This window comes from Protopterus annectens, chromosome 15.part0, assembly GCF_019279795.1.
Source record: "Protopterus annectens isolate FY-2018-M chromosome 15.part0, PAN1.0, whole genome shotgun sequence".
Lineage (NCBI taxonomy): Eukaryota > Metazoa > Chordata > Ceratodontiformes > Protopteridae > Protopterus > Protopterus annectens.
In genome coordinates this window covers 380084111-380102842 of record NC_056749.1, presented here as the reverse complement: position 1 = coordinate 380102842, position 18732 = coordinate 380084111, and the positions used below count along the sequence as shown (strand labels likewise).

Below are 18732 nucleotides of genomic sequence, written 5' to 3'. Positions count from 1 at the left end.
AACACGAATAAACTCCATTTCTGAGTCAGTACACCTTTAAAGTTCAAACGAAACAGTTACGCGAATCCTTGTTATGATTTCTACATACTTTTTGTAACTTCCCTCACCAGTTTCCTCTTCCGCGTTCACTTGTACTTTATACATCAGCAAAAAAAAAAAAAAAAAGCCCCTTTGTGTTCCTTGATTGGTGGAGTCCAAAACCTGAATGGGTGTTACAAATTTATGCTAAGTAGATTGGATACCGGTATATTGCTTCAGCAAGCTTGGTCAATTAACATTAGGAACTCGTGACCGCTTGTAGTGTAGCCGGGAGTTATTTTTCAGGAAGTGGATCCAATCCTACAGTAAGCAAGCAATGGCAGTCGCTTCATTTCGAAATGTCATCTCTCTTTTCTTCTTCATATGGCTGCATATGACCCATGCTCTTGACAACGGTCTGGCATTAACTCCAACTATGGGATGGCTGCATTGGGAGCGTTTCATGTGTAATACTGATTGCTCAAGGGATCCACACAACTGCATCAGGTAACAATGCTGAAGTGTAATATTCCTAAAAACTGTATATTTAATTAATTCATTAAGTGCATTATTAATTTTAGTTCTTTTGTGCATGTTTGTCTCATTTGTGGCGGGCATTTTGTTTTAATTGAAAGTTTGAGTTATAGTAAGAAACATTTTATGAACAAATAATACGTCAGTACATAGTTCTCATTAATCAGGGTCAAATCTCATCAGAATTGGGGACATTTTCAGAAATAATGGGGGGTACTTTTAAAATATTAGTACTATTAACTTGAAACAATGACAGAATAAGAGAATATACATTACTATATATTTTTGAAGTAAAATAAGTCTATATCTCTATTGTCATTATTTATTACATGGATTCACTGCTTTTTCTCCAAAAGTCACAAGTTTTAGAAGGGATTAAGAAGGACAGAGTTAAAATATTACTAAAAGTCAGGACCATCCCTGAAAATCGGGGACAGTTGAGAGGTATGTATAATAACCAAACTAGTCAAAATCACAGGTAAAAACGTTTGTGACAACTGCTGTGATGGGACAATTCAAAGCAAAGAAAATGCACATTGTGTACAAAGTCCTCTACAACAGTTAATGTCATCAAATGTGGAATTGCTTTATTTTTAATTGCCATCATATGCGGAAGTTTCAACAGAATCCTGAGTAAGTCTGCATACATGAGCATGCTGAGTATTCAAATTAAGATGTAATAAGCTCTACATATGTAGACTTTCTATTCTTGTATTGTTCTTGTGAGCTTTCTGTACATTTCTGTTGCTGTTCAGTGTGCAGCACATGCTCTGAAGCTGTTTGCTTTTAAAGGCAACCTATCTGTGACATTGAGTATATTTCCCAGTTTTTAACAATTGAATACTGTTTGTATGTATTTGTTTGCATTGGCAGTTCTAGGTTTCCTTTCATGCTGAGGCATAGTAGAGCACATTTGCTAGCTGGTGGGGCATGTAGGACATCTGAAGAACCCCTCCTCACAAAATAAATAAAAACAATAAAGTGTAAAATGTATGGTAACAATTTATCAGCAATCCATTGTGAAATGTGTAAGACTTCCGCCTGTATTACATATTTTACATATCTTGGTAATTTGCACAATGCAAAGAATGTGGGCTTCTACACCATCAAAACTATAAGCAACCATTTTGTTACCCTACCCCTTAGAAATGAGCATCATTGTGTCATGTTTAATAGAGCCAATTGGTTACCTGTCCTGTAATGTGCCAACCTGTTTCTTTCATCCCAAGTCTACAAGCTCTTGAGAGAATACTGCTGTCCTTCCCTTGCCTCCAATCACTTCTGACTACCCTCCAATTACAATCTAAGAAGCCTTAACCACTCTGGTCCATTTCTTCAATGTCCCAGAACCAGGCATCATTGCACTAACCATGCCTTCTACATCCTAGGCCACAAACTCTGGGTTTCTGTCTTACTAATCATAAAGAACTTTATTCTTCTTACTGTTACTGATTTATTGCTGTCTTTACACAATGTTTTGTTTGTATTCATAATACTTCTTGTTAACTTGCTTGTCTACCAACATTTATATTTGTCTGGTCTGAGACTTAAATAGGTCCATTTGGATCAGTGCTTTACCCCGGTTGCCAAATTGAGTAAATAATAATTAAATACAAAATTTGTTTTGTTCAAAGATTATGGTTTTGATTGTGTTACTGTGCTACAGTGTAACAAATAATGTAGATAATATTAATAATAATTCTCTTTCTTGCTGGGGCACAGTAGGAGTGTATTAGCTAGCTGGTGGGGCATGTAGGACATCTGAAGACCCCCCAAAAACTTTCCCGATAAACTGTAGAATGCATGGTAACAATTCAGCTGCAATCCATTGTGAAACATGCAAGACATTTTCTCTACATTACATATTTTACATATCCTGGTAATATGCACAGCACAAAGAATAACTGATTACTAATTTTGTTTTGCTTAAGGATTATGATTTTGATGAAGTGTTATGCTACCAGGTAACAAACTGGATGTGTAGCTAGTAGTACAACAGAAGTGGGAGAATGGCACAAAGACACTTCTGCCGAAGTCAAAATATAACATAAAAAATGTAACACAAATTCAAGAACAGCAAATTGTTCCTGCTTTGCACTAATCGGATTGGGATTTTATTTTAAAACTTATTTCAAATTTCACAGCAAAAAACAGAGAGCCATGTGCTACACAAAGCAAAAGTCTGACATTGAAAATGGACTTGGCACAAGCAACAGTAAAACTTATCTTCCCATGAAATTCCCATATATTGAAAATGCATGTGGCTGTCCACTAAACTACAAGAGAGCTGCTGCAATTCATAGGATATGGTGAAACACTAATTAACGGCTATCAGAAGGGTGCAGGAATTCAAAAGACAAATGTATAATACATTTTCCTACAGCTATGGACAGCCCACTGAACAAAAGTGTCCCTTTTTAGGAGTAGTCCAAGAGGATTCTGTGGTGAATTGGTTTTGACAGAGTCTTACAGAAGACAAAGACTGCGGGAATCAAACTCTGTACTATAGGAAGCAGCTGATCAACTGCTCGTAGTATTAGTTAACGGCACTGTTAGACTGCTATATCCCAGATACTGTGCATTTCACACCTGCATGTCTGTAAGAAAAGTTAATTAAAAATGTACTCCTAGTTAAAATGTTGGCATTAAATTCATAGACTTCGTGCTGTCCAGTGTATTCACAGTTAAATAAGAAATGCACTGCTCACATTCAGCAGAATAAGGAAACCAAGGACATGGTTCATATGGTGATGTTTCTGTTTACTGCATTCAGTTCCTTCCATTACACCATAACTATTCTGAGATGTAGGAATGAAGTATTTTATATACAGACACACACACACACAAATATCTATGAAGATCCTGTGGAATATAATAAAGATACTAAGTGGATAGAAAAAGTAAAATAATAATAAGATGAAATGTACAGGATATGAAATGGGATAACGTAGTGGTCAGAGAGACGGAAACAAGTTAAGAAAATAGCCAAAGTACTGTAACCTGCTGGTACACCAGACTGCCACATATAAAATATACAGTTTATTTAGCTCTTTCATCCACAAAAAGGTGAACTTTATCAGAACAAATTCCCAACATCTCTCCCATGTTTTTATAATATAAAATATCAATCAAGTAATTACATTGATAATTAAATCAGTTTTTGAAGCACAATGGACAATAGAATGAATATGCTTAAATAACAAAAGAATATTTATTTACACATGCTGTAAACTTTTAGCTAAACTAGTTAAATTAAAAAAAATAAAAATGCAAATTACCAATAAATACAAAGACATATGCCCCCATAAATCCACATGTTTTAGAGAAGCAAAACAGTGCCCTTAATTGTTCAAAAGGTACCTGTGTTTTAAAATAGGTACAATAGAGATGTGATCGTTAATCCCTGGTGTCCTAGATGCATTTAATCTTAGTTGCCACTTTGTGTCCTTTTCTTCCAGCAACATTTTCTCATCACCTCCCCTCAGGTTAATGTTAACTTGATCTAAACTACCAAAATGAAACCTAGTACATATGGGGCTAGATATCAAGTGTTTATACAATGCATTATTTTCTCAGTTTTTATTAATGTCATATAGATGTTCATAAATACGACATCTTGAAGCCCTATCCGTTTTGCCGACGTAAAATGCCGGACAGTCAAGGAACTTGGCCAAATAGACCATCCTTTTAGTCAGTTACCACCCTTAAAAAAAATCCTACTTTTAATTGTATTATCTAAAACCAAAGACTCAATATCTAATATGTAGGGGCATTGTTTACTGTACCCACACTTACTGGTCTTCTTACCTTTACTTGCATTAACTGATATAGTATTAGGAGGTTTGTCAAACCTAACCTTAAAATTGAGTCTTGTTTTGTAAACAAACATGGGGCCAAGATCCAAGGTTTCAAACATGTCAGCGTTCCCCCTTGGAATATTCCAGTTCTTAATGAAGATTTCCTTCACCATACTGAGATGTGTACCATATTGTAAAATAATAACCCTCTCAAATTTACCATTATCCATTGTTTCGTTTTGGGTAATAAGAGGACTATCTAATAGAGGTTTATAACGATAATCCCATTGTAAAATATCTAGTTCTTTAATCTCCTCAGCAAGAGAAATGGGGTAACCCCTTTCCAAAAACATATTACCTATTATACCATATAATACCATATTTCCTCGTATGCCGACATCATTCTGGAAGCTCTAATCATCTGTCCTTTAACTATGCTTTTTTTCTGTTTAAGAGAATGACAACTGGAGAACTCTAAATATGAATTACTAAAGGTGGGTTTCCTGTAAATGTTTGACTTAAAACCACTTTCAGTCTGTTTAATAAAGGTATCAATAAAACTAACACCCTCAAAACTACAATCCTATGTAAATTTCAAAAAAGGGGTGGTCTGATGTAAATAATCCATAAAATACTTAATATTGTGCTTTGTGCCCCTCCACAAAATAAATATATTGTCCAAAAACCTTAGGTAAAGGTGGATACTTTCCTGAAAAGGACAATTAAAGATATAACAATTGTCCCAGTCTAATAGCACCAGATTTGCAAAAATTGGGGCACACGACACACACAGACACTCCCCTAACTTGCCTGTAATATTCCCCTTCGAAAAATATAAACTTATTTTCTAAAAAATCAGGCTCATAAATTCAGTAATAAGATTGACTTTATCATTATCAAAACCAGAATATCAAGTAATATTGTTGTAAAACATTTCTAAACCTTGATCTTTGGGTATACACATGTACAAATCAACAATATCCACAGTCAAAAAAACCCAGTCTTTATTCCAAATATTAGCTTTTAAATGACTCAGGGAATCCCAAGAATCTATAAGCAAGGGATCCACCCTTGAATAGATGGGTTTAAGCCATCTATTTATGACAACCCCAAATGAGTACATCTTAGATCCACTCCCAGATACAATATGGCGAAAGGGTGGATCCACTACTCACTTATGTATCTTGGGAATCTCAAAAATGGTAGCCATAATAGGTTTTTCCACCCTCAAGAATCCATAAGTTAACCTATCTATCCTCCCATCAATAAGATACTCCTCAATATATGAATCAATCTGTTGGTAAGCTATATTAATTTCATTGAGGGAAACTGGAGTGCAGGTATCAGCATCTGCCAAAATGCCCAGCATAATATGGTAATAGTCCAAAGTGTCAAATAGGACAATTCCTCCCCCTTTATCTGGTTGCATTATTCTAACAGACTTATCATTGCTCAACTTTTGGAGAAGGACATATTTGCCTTATTTAAATTAAAACAAAGTCACCTACTATTATTAAGCTGGACCTGTAACTGATAAAGATCATCAATAATGGCATCCTCAACAGTAGGTAAAATAGGATGCAAGGGTGGATTGAAGGTAATCCTCCTTCTTAGCTGGTTACCTGCATCGAACCCTGAAAAAAGCTTACACTTATTAAAATATAACGCCAAGTTTAATTTCCTGAAGTATAATTTAGGCGCAGTCAAGGTATCAATGAAATCAAACATCTTGGTGGGGATAAACTTCATCCCCTTACTAAGCAGTGAGAAATGTTCCTTACTAATACTTTGATTGGTATAATTATATGGGTCTACTTCACTTGACCTAAAACTCATTTGACCGACACCCAATTGACCTAAATTTCGTTTGACTGAAAACTCTTTTGACTGACTCCCATTTCACTGACATTTAAGACATAGACTTGTTGTGGGTTTTCCTTCACCTGTGACTTGCTTGTGATAAAAAGAATTACAATAACTTACAGTGCTGACTGTTAGAATTCCGATAGTCATGTAGAAAGTAGTGTTTCTAAATGTGGGTTTGTCTCTTTACATTTTTATAGGAAGTATCTAAAGTAATTTGGCTAATGTTTTGTGGCAGCGTGCCCTTTTCCCCACTGTAGTGCAGTCCTGGATTTAGTATATATAATTAGGGGGGTGGGGGGGCACAGCCCCTCACCTAGTTTGGTTGTACCATTGTCCCGTTTCTGTTAAGAGGGTGGGTAGGTAAGTAGTTTTTAAGTTTTGGAAAGGGTTAGTTATTGGTGTTCTAAGTGTGCTTGTCTATGGTTTAAGATTTAGTATGTTGAGATTCAGCATTGTAAGCTGTCGGTGAAATGGGAGTCAGTCAAATGAGTTTTAGGTCAAGTGAAGTAGATCCAGTTTTAAATATATGGAACTCTTTATATGAATACACTTGCTTATCAGTAACCATCACATTGGTTTGTTTTATGTGGGCCTCCTAGATTTCCCCTGGTGGTACTGGTAATCCTGATACTGATTCTCCTGACCTGGATCAGTTGGGTACCTACCCCAATAATTGTACCCCCTCTGGTTCCGTTTAGTAAATTTTGAAGACTGGCTTATTTGTCTCGCCTGTCCTTTCTTCTTTGTTTCTGAAGGTTTTTGTACTCTATTATAGCAAACATAATCAATATTACTGCCATTGTATTTATATTTGTCCCAAGGGTATACCTGCTTGTTCTTATATTGGTTGGTGTCTCTCCCTATATTCCTACTCTTCTTTGCATGTATGTTAGTGCATTTTTTACTTACCATTTCAAACTGTTTAGTATAAAATGATTCCCTTTGTGCAAACAATAAATCACCCCTAATATCCCCAACAATTTTCTCAACCTCATTAAGCACCAAACTAATCTTCATATCATTATGTTTAATCAGTAATTTCATAAAATCAAATCCACACTTGTCAAAAAAAAAGGAAAATTCATTGACCACACCACTATCAATATCTAACCCTAAGGGCATCTTAGAAATACGCAAACCTTAGAACAATCTGTAGTTCAAAACATTTATTAAGATAAGTATTGTCCACTTGTAAGGACTTTAGCTTAAATAACTTTTTACTAAATAATATGATACGGTCCTTTAAAGAGTCACAAATGGGCCTATCGGGTCCATAATCAACACTACTGGCACAGTCATTACCAGAAGTAATCCTGTTGAAACAAAATGTTCAAAATTATTTAGTCCAGCAATCATTTTTTTAATTCTACCCTCAGGGCTCTTTTCAACAATATTTTTATGTCCAGAAGGTCTTTGGTTATGGTTTGCAGTACTGACATTACTTTTGGTACCTTTACTGAAAGCTCCAACATTCATATAGTTTTTTTTTTAATTTTAGGTTTAGCCCTGTTGCGATAAAATGTCTCCAAATCAGCACTAGCAACATTAGGAGCAGATTGAATCACATTTGTTGGTGAAGCAGCATCCTTGTCTGTCAGCTCAACTCTGAAGGAATTCTCAGAGTCATTTTAATGAGAACCTAACCGGATACTGGAATTCTTATTTAAAACTTCCTTTTGTTCTTTAATTAAACCGGCAGGAACTGCCAAAATTGCCATACTGGATGGCAAAGTTGTCAAATTTGGATGTAAATTACCCTCCGGTTGACTTAGCAAGTCAATGTCAGGTTAACTGTCCCTTAACTATGGAGATTTCAGATTGCATTCTCTGAAACTCTTCCCAATTCACTGTAGAAAAAAAACGAAGGAAAATCATCCAAAGAGTCCATTATCAAACGGGAATAAATGAATGAGATATTTCTAAAAGGTGCTCCTTAATAACCCAGCAGAAAACCACTTAAACTAAGAAAGCCAGACACGGTAGAATGAAACTAAATAAAACCAAACTAAAATAACCAAAGTACCGTAACCTGCTAGTAAACCGGACTGCCACATAAAATATACAGTTTATTTAGCACTTTCGTCCACAAAAAGGTGAACTTCCTCAGAACAAATTTCCAATGTCTCTCCCATGTTTTTAAAATATAAAATATCAATCAAGTAATTACATCGATAATTAAATCAACTATTTAAAGCACAATGGGCAATAAAATTAATATGCTTAAATAAGAAAAGAATATTAATTTACACATGCTGTAAACTTTTAGCTAAACTAGTTAAATTAAAAAAAAAATACATATTACCAGTAAATGCAAAGACATATGCCCCCATAAATCCACATGCTTTAGAGAAGCAAAACAGTGCCCTTAATTGTTCAAAAGGTGCCTGTGTTTTAAAGTAGGTAGAATAGAGATGTGATCGTTAATCCCTGGTGCCCTAGTTGCATTTAATCTTAGTTGCCACTTTGTCTCCTTTTCTTCCAGCAACATTTTCTCATCACCTCCCCTCAGGTTAATGTTAACTTGATCTAAAATACCAAAATGAAACCTAGTACATGTGGGGCTAGATATCAAGTGTTTATACAATGCATTATTTTCACAGTTTTTATTAATGTCATATAGATGTTTATAAATGCATCTCAAAGCCCTATCCATTTTGTCGACGTAAAATGCCGGACATTCAAGGCACTTAGCTAAATAGACCACCCTTTTAGTCAGAGAGTTACTACACTTAAAAATATCCTACTTTTAATTGTATTATCCAAAACCAAAGACTCAATGTCTAATATGTAGGGGCATTGTTTACAAGACCCACACTTACCGGTCTTCTTACCTTTACCTGCATTAACTGATATAGTATTAGTAGGTCTCTCAAGCCTAACCTCAAAACTGAGTTCTGTTTTGTAAACACATGTGAGACCAGGACCCAAGGTTACAGAAATGTCAGAATTCCCCCTTAGAATATTCCAATTCTTAATGACATTTTCCTTCACCATTCTGAGATGTGTACCATTTTGTAGAAAGCCCTCTCAAATTTACCATTATCCATTGTTTCCTTTTGGGTAATAAGAGGACTACCTAATAGAGGTTTATAACGATAACCCCATTGTAAAATAACCAGTTCTTTAATCTCCTGAGCAAGAGAAATGGGATAACTCCTTTCCAAAAACATATTACCTATAAGGTCCATCCCAATAAGTACATGCTCATATACAGACATTCTGGTAGCTGTAATCATCTGTCCTTTAACTATGCTTTTTTTCTGTTTAAGAGAATGACAACTGGAGAACTCTAAATATGAGTTACTAAAGGTGGGTTTCCTGTAAATGTTTTACTTTAAACCACTTTCAATATGTTTGATAAAGGTATAAAAAAACTAATACTCTCAAAAGTACAATCATATGTAAATTAAAAAAGGGGGTGGTCTGATGTAAATAATCCGTAAAACACTTAATATTATGCTTTGTGCCCCTCCAGAAAATAAATATTTCATCCAAAACCATTAGGTAAAGATGGATACTTTCCTTAAAAGAAAAAACAAATGAGTCAAAAAGGGCAACACAAACGAACTACAAACTGTTAAAAACAAGTCCAAAAGTTACAGGCAAAGCTATAAGCTGTACGCTTTGCCTATGACTTTTGGACTTGTTTTAACAGTTTGACTTTCCTTAAAAGGACAATTAAAGATATAAGAATTTACCCAATTTAATAGCATCAGATTTGCAAAAATTGGGGCACAGAACACACCCACAGATACTCCCCTACCTTGCTTGTAATATTCCCCTTTGAAAAATATAAAATTATCTAAAATCAGGTTCATAAATTCAGTAATAGGGTTGACTTTATCATTATCAAAACCAGAATATCAAGTAATACTGTTGTAAAACATTTCTAAACTTTGATCTTTGGGGATACACTTGTACAAATCAACAATCAATCAAAAGTTAAGAAAAGCTCCTAATTAGAACACCCCAGGCACAGATGCAGTACGTAACTTCTGGCTAAAATTATTAACATCTTTGCATGAAGATTTAGCCAGGAGTAAGAACTGTTTATATGCACACCCTGAACAGACACCAGCTTGGTTAACAACAGGAAAACAATGCTCCTACTTAAGAGCGAACCCGCAAGCTATCCTAAAACTGTAGAACAATCACTTGCCTTCTGCCAATGCATAAACTATTCACCAGAGTTGATGCTGACACAGTTTAGTCAAGCTATCCTAAAACTGTAGAACAATCACTTGCCTTCTGACAATGTATAAACTATACACCAGAATTGATGCTGACACAGTTTAGTCAAGCTATCCTAAAAACTATAGAGCAGTCACTTCTCTTCTGATGATGTATAAACTATACATCGGAATTGATGCTGACAGAGTTTAGTCATTTAGAAGAAAACTCAGTCATGGCAATAAAGCAAAAGGGTAATAAAAGAAAGTCATATGGAACAAAGGATCATTTGTTATTAAATGAAGCCATAATGGAGAATTGTAAAAATGGGAAGAATATCAGTATGGCATGGATAGACTACAGAAAAGCATTTGACAGTGTCCCACATTCATGGATAAAAGTGCTTAAAATGTATAAGATCCACCCTACCCTGACCGATTGCATTACAGCAACCATGAAACAGTGCCAAACCACTTTGCAGTTAAGCCATGATAAAAGACAAATTATTATTCCAGGATAAAAATTCAAAGGGGGATATTCTGTCACCACTGCTGTTTTTGTCTGGCCTTAACCCATTAAGCTGTCTGCTTAACCGATTAGGTCAAGACTACAATTTGACTCCCAGAAAACAACAAAGTGTAAAGACCTGTCATCTTCTTTTTGTCAATGATTTAAAACTGTATAGTTCATCAAGTGAGGAACTGAAAGCACAACTGTAAGTAGTCAAAACTTTTTCAGATGATATGAGAATGCCATTTGATCTTGATAAATGTGCAAAAGCAACCATTAAAGTAGGAAACCTGCAGCATCAAGAAAACATCAATTTTGTACAAGAATGTGATATAAAAGAACTTGAACAAGAGTGTGTTTATAAATATTTGGGAATTAATGAAGGATCAACAATAAAATATGAACAAATGTGAATAATATTGTAGAAGACTTACATTAATACTGAAATCAGCATTGACATCTAGGAACAAAGTCCAAGCTATAAACCAGTTTGCTCTTTCTGTCCTAACTTACAGTTTTGGAGTGACTGGTCTCGGAAGGTGTTGGATAGGTTGGACAGGAAAACAAGAAGAGTGCTTCATGCTTATCAAATAATTTATAAAAATCAGTGCATACCAAGATTATATATTCCCCCGTTCTGAAGGAGGTATGGGTCTCCTCAAACTTGATTCCATGTGTAGATCTGCAGTCATGACTTCCCTGATTACTTTAGCAGAAGCATATTGGCATCAAGTATGAATGGAAATCGAACCAGAAGTACAAAAAACAAAAGAAAAATATAAGGAGAAGGATCAAATGATGAGAAGGCAAAAAATGTGGAAAATCTATAAATATAGTTGCAGGTACAGAAAACTCTTGGAACAACCTCATGTTGATCAGGATCAAACACAGGAATGGTTAAGAGAGGTGAATTTTGATCACATTCATATGACATGGGATCACCCATTACTAAAAGTTCAAAAAATAGATGAGAGAGAACCAAATGTAGTAGACCGTGAAAAGAAGACAAAAGTAGCATTGATCACTGAAATTGCTACACCCAGTGACAACAGTTTTTTGTATACAGAGAGACACAAAGTCATAAAATACCAGGATTTGCAGGCAGGTAGAAATGAGGGCAATGTGGAAGAAGGATACCCAGACAGTTCCAGTAGTAGGAGCAACAGGTCTTATAAAAAATAATTTACAGTCATACTTGGATATGTTGCCAATACGTGTAACTTCATACAAATTGCAGAAAGAGTCATTACTGGGCACATTGCAGGTGCTGCAAAGAGCACTTTCTGACTAACATCAAATACTGAAACAATACTAATTTCATGAACTTTAATCATACTTTGACTTAGGAATGGGGTCCATTCCTGTCATCGTATTACAAACCCAAAAGAGTTGGAGAAATTAAAAAAGAGAGATTTTTCATTTTTAGCCAAAGAAATGATTTCACATTCAGTTGCTGCATCTTCAATTGCAGCGAACTCCACATTCAGATGTTGGGCTTTCAAGTGTAGCCAAGGAAAGGAAAGTGTAGCAGCTGAGAACCTTGCAGGACCATTGCATCTGGAGATTTCAAATCGCCACAGGTGCTTCCTCTCATTGGGTCCGAGGAGAGTTGAGCTAAATCTAAGTATAGCCAAGGAGAGCAGAGAGGGAGTTGTGACCTAATTCATTCTGACTGAATGATGCACTCGGTGGATCAGTCTGAGGAGAGCTGAGCCAAATCAAAGTACAGCCAAGGAGAGCAGAGAGGGAGATGTGACCTAATTCATTCTGACTGAATGATGCACTCGGTGGATCAATGGTTAAAAAAAGACTTTTTAATTTTTACTATTCCAAGGACTGGGCAATCACCAGGACACATAGGTTCCTGGGTGGAGTTACATGCCTCAGTGTAGCAATGCCCATGTTTGTCTGTATTTTTAACTGAGGTAAAGCAGTGAGCCACAAAGACCTTTTTCAGCAACAGTCCAGGACCACTGTCTAGTTAAGTGATCTATTTAGAGTCACACAGTAGGGAAATAGAGATTGACAGACTCAAATCCTGTGTGGTAACTGCCAGACAAATGCAGTAGAAAAAGTACAGACTTGTTGACTGGACATTTGTAAAGAAAAGTCATCATCCATGCTTTTGGCTATAGTAAGGTAAGTGTCAGTTCCACAGTCCCTGCTTTTGATTGTATTGTACCATGCTCAGGTTAAGAATTTTGTTGTACAGTTTATTGAGTGTGACATGTGGAACTAAAGTATTAAAAGTATAAAATGAATTGAGCCTAAACATTACTGGGATAGACTTAGTCTTTTTATATTATTTTGCTGATCTAAAAAGAGAGCAAAAGCAATGCTTAAGGCACACATTTCTCCTAAAAATTTAGAAATCTCATATTGTGGCAGATGCTACCGGGCATAAATCAAACTAAAGATATTGGGGGTAATTCAGTAAGTCCTACAGGGAGCGATCCTCCATGTAGGAATAGTGGCATGGCCCGAACACGGAGTCAGGCGGCCAAGCGATCCAGGAAACAAGGCTGGGGGCGTGCACGAGCCTCCCAGCACTATCCGGACACAGAGGTGACCACATAATGTAAATCACCTCATTTACTGGTGAAAACCATGCAAATGAGGAGGTGAATTTGTGATCCAGGAAGCAGACAGGCATCTGTGTAGGAGCCGTGTCTGCAGGAGAAATGCATGCAGGTAGTAACCGTGTTCTGGAGTGTAAAAATAAAGGGGCTGTGACAACTCAAATAAATGCTTGTGTTAGATGCAGTAGGCATGCCAATGGCCAAAACTATGGCCATTGACATTTAAAACTGATGCAATTAATGAGAAATCGAAGTTTTTTTTAACACATTAAGCAGTGTGCAGTGACGTGCAAACATTATACCTCATAAAATAAAACTTAAAGTAGGAAAATATGACATATAAAGCTATATTGAAGTTCCCCATTATACTGGCTAGTAGGCAGAGTCATACAATGGCAAGTTATAGTGGTTGCTAAGGACATAGGCTGTGGTGTAGTGCAGTAACTAGGGTATATGCAATTAGGTGTATGTAAATGAGCTACCTTTTACTGAATAGCAAAATGGATCACCATGTCCGCAGGTACCTAACTGTGTAGGGGCTACAACGTGGTGGTATAAGCAGAAGTGGCAGCTGACATGAAAAGGGTGTGTGTCAGGGTTTGTGTAAGCACATTGGAGCTCCGTGGCTCCTGTTTGTGCTCAGCTAAGCACCGCTAAGCAGGGGGGGGATGTCTGAGGCTGCTAAGCTGTGCTTAGCTGGTTAAAGAAATGTTGAGCGTGCTTATGTACAGAGGAGGGCTCTTTCTGCTCAGCAGTGTTTACACTAGCTCCACGGGTTTGTGCAGAGCGCCGCGGGGCTTAAAAGTGGAGAAAATTGAAAAAAGAAAACGAAATAGCTGGCAAAAGGCAATCGACTATAAGTGATTATAAGCCCTCTACCACTCACAGTGGGCCATTCAAACCCCTCAATAATGTAGCTGGCAGGTGGAATATATCATAGTCAGCCAATCACACAGGCTACATCTGCATCACACCAGTATAAAGTATGCAGACTCCCTTCAATCTGATTTTCCCACATACTCTGCACCATTGGAGCACACACTTGGGAATTTTAACTGACAAAATTATAGGGGCTGCTGCTGCTTTGCTACATCTCTACGTGCTGCAGGCTGACGACAGTGATGAGGGTGATGCTGACAACCAGTTCAGACTGAGGAGGAGAAGAGTGTTCAGGCCCAGGGTAAACTTTCAGGGGCTACATGAGCTGGAGATAGTAGAGCACTACAGGGTGGACAAGGACATATTATAGCAACTCACCGAGCTCTGCCGCCCTCATCTCAGACCCAGATCCAACAGAGGGGAACCCATCCCAGTGGAAACAAAGGTTTGTGTAGCCTTAAGAATACTAGCTACAGGTACTTTCCAAAGACCTACTGGGGACATCATGGGGATCTCACAGGCATCCGCATCCAGGGTACTCCACCAGTTCCTAGATGTCATGCTACCACATGCCAGTGAGCTCATTTATTTCTCTAACACCCCTGAAGAGAGGACCACCAATATGCATCTCTTCCATCATGTAGCACACTACCCAGAGGTACTGGGTGCCATAGACTGACTCATGTGCACACCAAAGCATCACCTGTTGAGTAGGGTAGAGTCTACATCAACCGCAAGGGCTATCACTCCATCAACTGCCAGGTCATGTGCAATGCCCAGGGCATTATCATCAATGTGTGTGCTGGCAGCCCTGGCAGTTATCACAACTCCCACATCTGGCACGCCTCACATCTGTACTAGGCATTTGTCAGGGGGAACATCCCCATATGGCCATCTAGTGGGGGATGGTGGTTACGCACTGGAACCGTGGATGATGACACCCATCAGAAATGCACACAAACCCACTGAAAAAAGCCATAATGAGGCACACACACAAACTAGGAACATTGTAGAGCTTCTGTTTGGGCTGCTCAAGTCACGTTTCCACTGCCTTGACATATCCGGTGGAGCCCTGCAGTACTCTCCAGCCACATGTGCACACATATTCATGGTATCTGCCATGCTGCACAATATGATCCTGTGGAAACAGCTACGGCAGGAACATCACAGGGAAGGGGGACACAGCCACTCACCATTGCCAAGGTCCCCACAGGCACAGGGGGACTCAGAGGAGAAACCTCTTCAGCCTGTCCTTTTAGGCAGATGTAGGCATGCCCAGTACGCCCTGGCCTTGGCAAAAAGGCAACACATAGCACATACAGTGACACCCTAGGGGCCCAGGGACTGGCACCTCACTCCGACTCACACACAGTAAAATGGATGCCAGACACATCACACTACTTATACCTTACCATGTATAGGCTGTGTACTGCTTGCATCCGACAGAGTCAGCCCTGAAGCACTGTCCTCTTAACTGCTGCTGGCACAAGATAAGTTACTCATTAACAATAAATGAATGGGGCTGTAGACTGTGGTAGCATATGTATGGTATTGCGGCATGTATGCCTGTGAATGGTGTGGCTTACCAGGATAGCAGCAAACAACGGACAGCTATGTGGGACAACAGGAACTGTCACCCAAATACTGGATGATCCACAGTATGCAGTAGGCCCTAGGTCAACAAAATCCACTGCACTATGCGAGGGACTTTTATAAACAGCAGGGTCAAAGGACAAATGTATGGACATCAATGCTGGAGTCCCATACATAGCTCTAATCCTCTTACAGCAAGAAATCTGCACAGACCCATAAAGAAATGTGGGGCAAAGGCCCAAAAATAGGGACAAGTCGTAAATATTGCAATTGCAAACATAGAAAGTTGATAGAATAACAGCTGTTGCAGTAGCATGAAGGTCAAGAAATATGAAACTCTGTCATTACTTTCTAACTTCAGTCTGTAATGAATTCAATTTGCTACACAACCACAATTTTATAAAAAATGGACCCAAAATATGAGCTAAACATCTGCACAGTCTGTGAAGATGTATACACTTGGGAGGTATGCCCTCCCTCCCCTCAACACAGCTGTGTTCACATAGAACTGCAGTAACATTTATGACTGTAAGGTGATACCAGCAGGCCACACATTCCCAGGGCTGTCACAATCAACTTGATAATTTGTTCCATTTCTACAATATACAGGGGTCAATGTGCTATGTATATTTGTGGTTAATAGCGTCAGCAAGTAAACAGCGCTTACTGGTGGCAGTTGTGTTTTGGTGGTCTAAGTACAGTACTGTAGTTGTCAGGGTCCATGGTTCGAGACTGGCTGTGGCAACTATTTTGCATGACACCTATGCCAGCGTTAGAAGTTCTCCACACTGCCCAGAAATCAATATTTGTTACTGCAGGAAAGCTGGACAGTGAATGGACAGGGGGCCACACATATGGACAGTACACAGGTCTGAGTAACCTACACAGTGCCTACTACAACAGGTTGTGACAAACCAGTCGAGTGCCAGGATATAAAGGCTGCCATGTCACAGTGTCAGAACTGACACGTCAGTGGGCACCATCCATACTCATGGAATGACAGGGTGTCAAAGAATTTCCACACGTATGCCTCATATCTGTTCTGCTTTTAATAACATTGCATTTGCCTGCCAAACTATTGGTAAACCAATAAAGGTTGATGTGAAAACAGCAATGACAGACAATAGAGATGCAGATGTCATACCTATAAGTAAATGCAAGCTAATACAAAACCATTCTACCAACTGTGTCGGTTTGGAAGAGCAATATTAAGAGCCTGCCCCCATGTCTGGGCCTGTGTCTTATTGTTATATATGGGCCTGTCCAGATGTCCTTCTGTAAGAGTCTGAGAATTATGGTCAACCTGTAGCCTTACAATAACAGTGCAACAGAAACCGTCTGAGGACCACAGCAAATATATGGGGCACAATGATGGACAACCTGCTAAACAGGTACAGTCAGAGGTGTGAGGTCTGTAACCCTGTGTGTGATGTTACGACTTCTGCCCCACTTACACCACAGCTACAAATACATAACAGCAGCAACTATGGACAAAGGCCGTGACTGCACTACAGAAGGACAAAGAGACACATATAAGGGGAAGGGGAACCAGTGGCCAGACAAACATAGAAATGTGCACACTAGAATAGTTTCTGCTGTAACATAGTTCATTGCAGTGTATGGGGTCAGTAAATAAATGTTTGTCACTGCACCCTCACATTACTCTATACTGATCTACCACTCGCATACCATGAAATCACAGAATATACCACACATATTATGGAAAACTCTGCTCAGTCCAATGCACTCTGTACCCACACCAGGATATGACTTCTTTAATAAGGATAGCACACAGCCAGGAGATTCCTCACAGTATATCACTGAGGTGCTGGACTGTTTACACATCTTCATCAGCCATTCAGCTTTAGCACACAAAATCCTGGACCGGACTACAGCTACCTCTGAAATGGAGTTCAACTCTTAATATTGAAGGTCTTACTGGGCATACTCCTACACTTAGAGAATTACAGTCCATGTATAAACCCACATCTGACTCTACAGCTCTGTTGTCCAGATATGTCTTCGCATATAGACAGCTATTTACACCTTAACTGTGTCTCCCCACCCCCATCAGACAGGATTACCTGCAGCTATCTGAAGGTGGCACATATGTGATACATCTGCATCTGTAGAGTGTGCTAGGCATACATATACAAATATAGCAATTATACACAGGCAGATAGGGGGAGGGAGAGACAGAGATGGCTAGAGAGAGACAGATATGTAGAGAGAGAGAGAGACAGACAGACACCTTGAAAGGCATAGAGTGATGTCCTCATGCAGACATTTGCACACCAGTTGTAACCACCGGCATTGTGTAATAGTAGTGAGGTAGGGGTTATAATCTCACCTCACCTGCCTTGTGTGTGTGTGTGTGTGTGTGTGTGTGTGTGTGTGTGTGTGTGTGTGTGTGTGTGTGTGTGTGTTGGTTACACCATTTTGCGGCCTGTTCCACCCTGGTGACCCCTCACTACATCACTTTACAAGGCCTGTTTATGTCATCCACCTTAGATCCACTTTTGGACACTGTCTAGGCATATAAGCTCTGTGGCAAATGCGATAAGTAGGCAGCACTATAGTATATACAACATGGTAGGTAGGGGTTTGAATCTCGATACAGCCAACTATACTACTGAATATGTGTGTGTGTGTGTGTGTGTGTGTGTGTGTGTGGCATATTCCCTGTGGCTGTTGTGTGCGTTGGTTATACCATTTTAAGGCCTCTTGACCCCCTCCTCATGGCATTACTTTAAAGACCCTGTTGTTGTCATCCACCTTAGATGCAC

General features: G+C 38.6%; 1 protein-coding gene across 1 annotated transcript in view; it reads left to right on the top strand.

Annotated features, from left to right (window-relative positions):
• Positions 1–271: 271 nt before the first annotated feature.
• Positions 272–18732, top strand: part of GLA (galactosidase alpha) — a 552477-nt gene continuing 534016 nt past the window's right edge. Inside the window, exon 1 of the mRNA XM_044057125.1 lies at positions 272–525. Coding sequence (XP_043913060.1) covers positions 356–525 — 170 coding nt within the window. The 5' untranslated portion in view covers positions 272–355. The remainder of the gene's footprint in view (positions 526–18732) is intronic.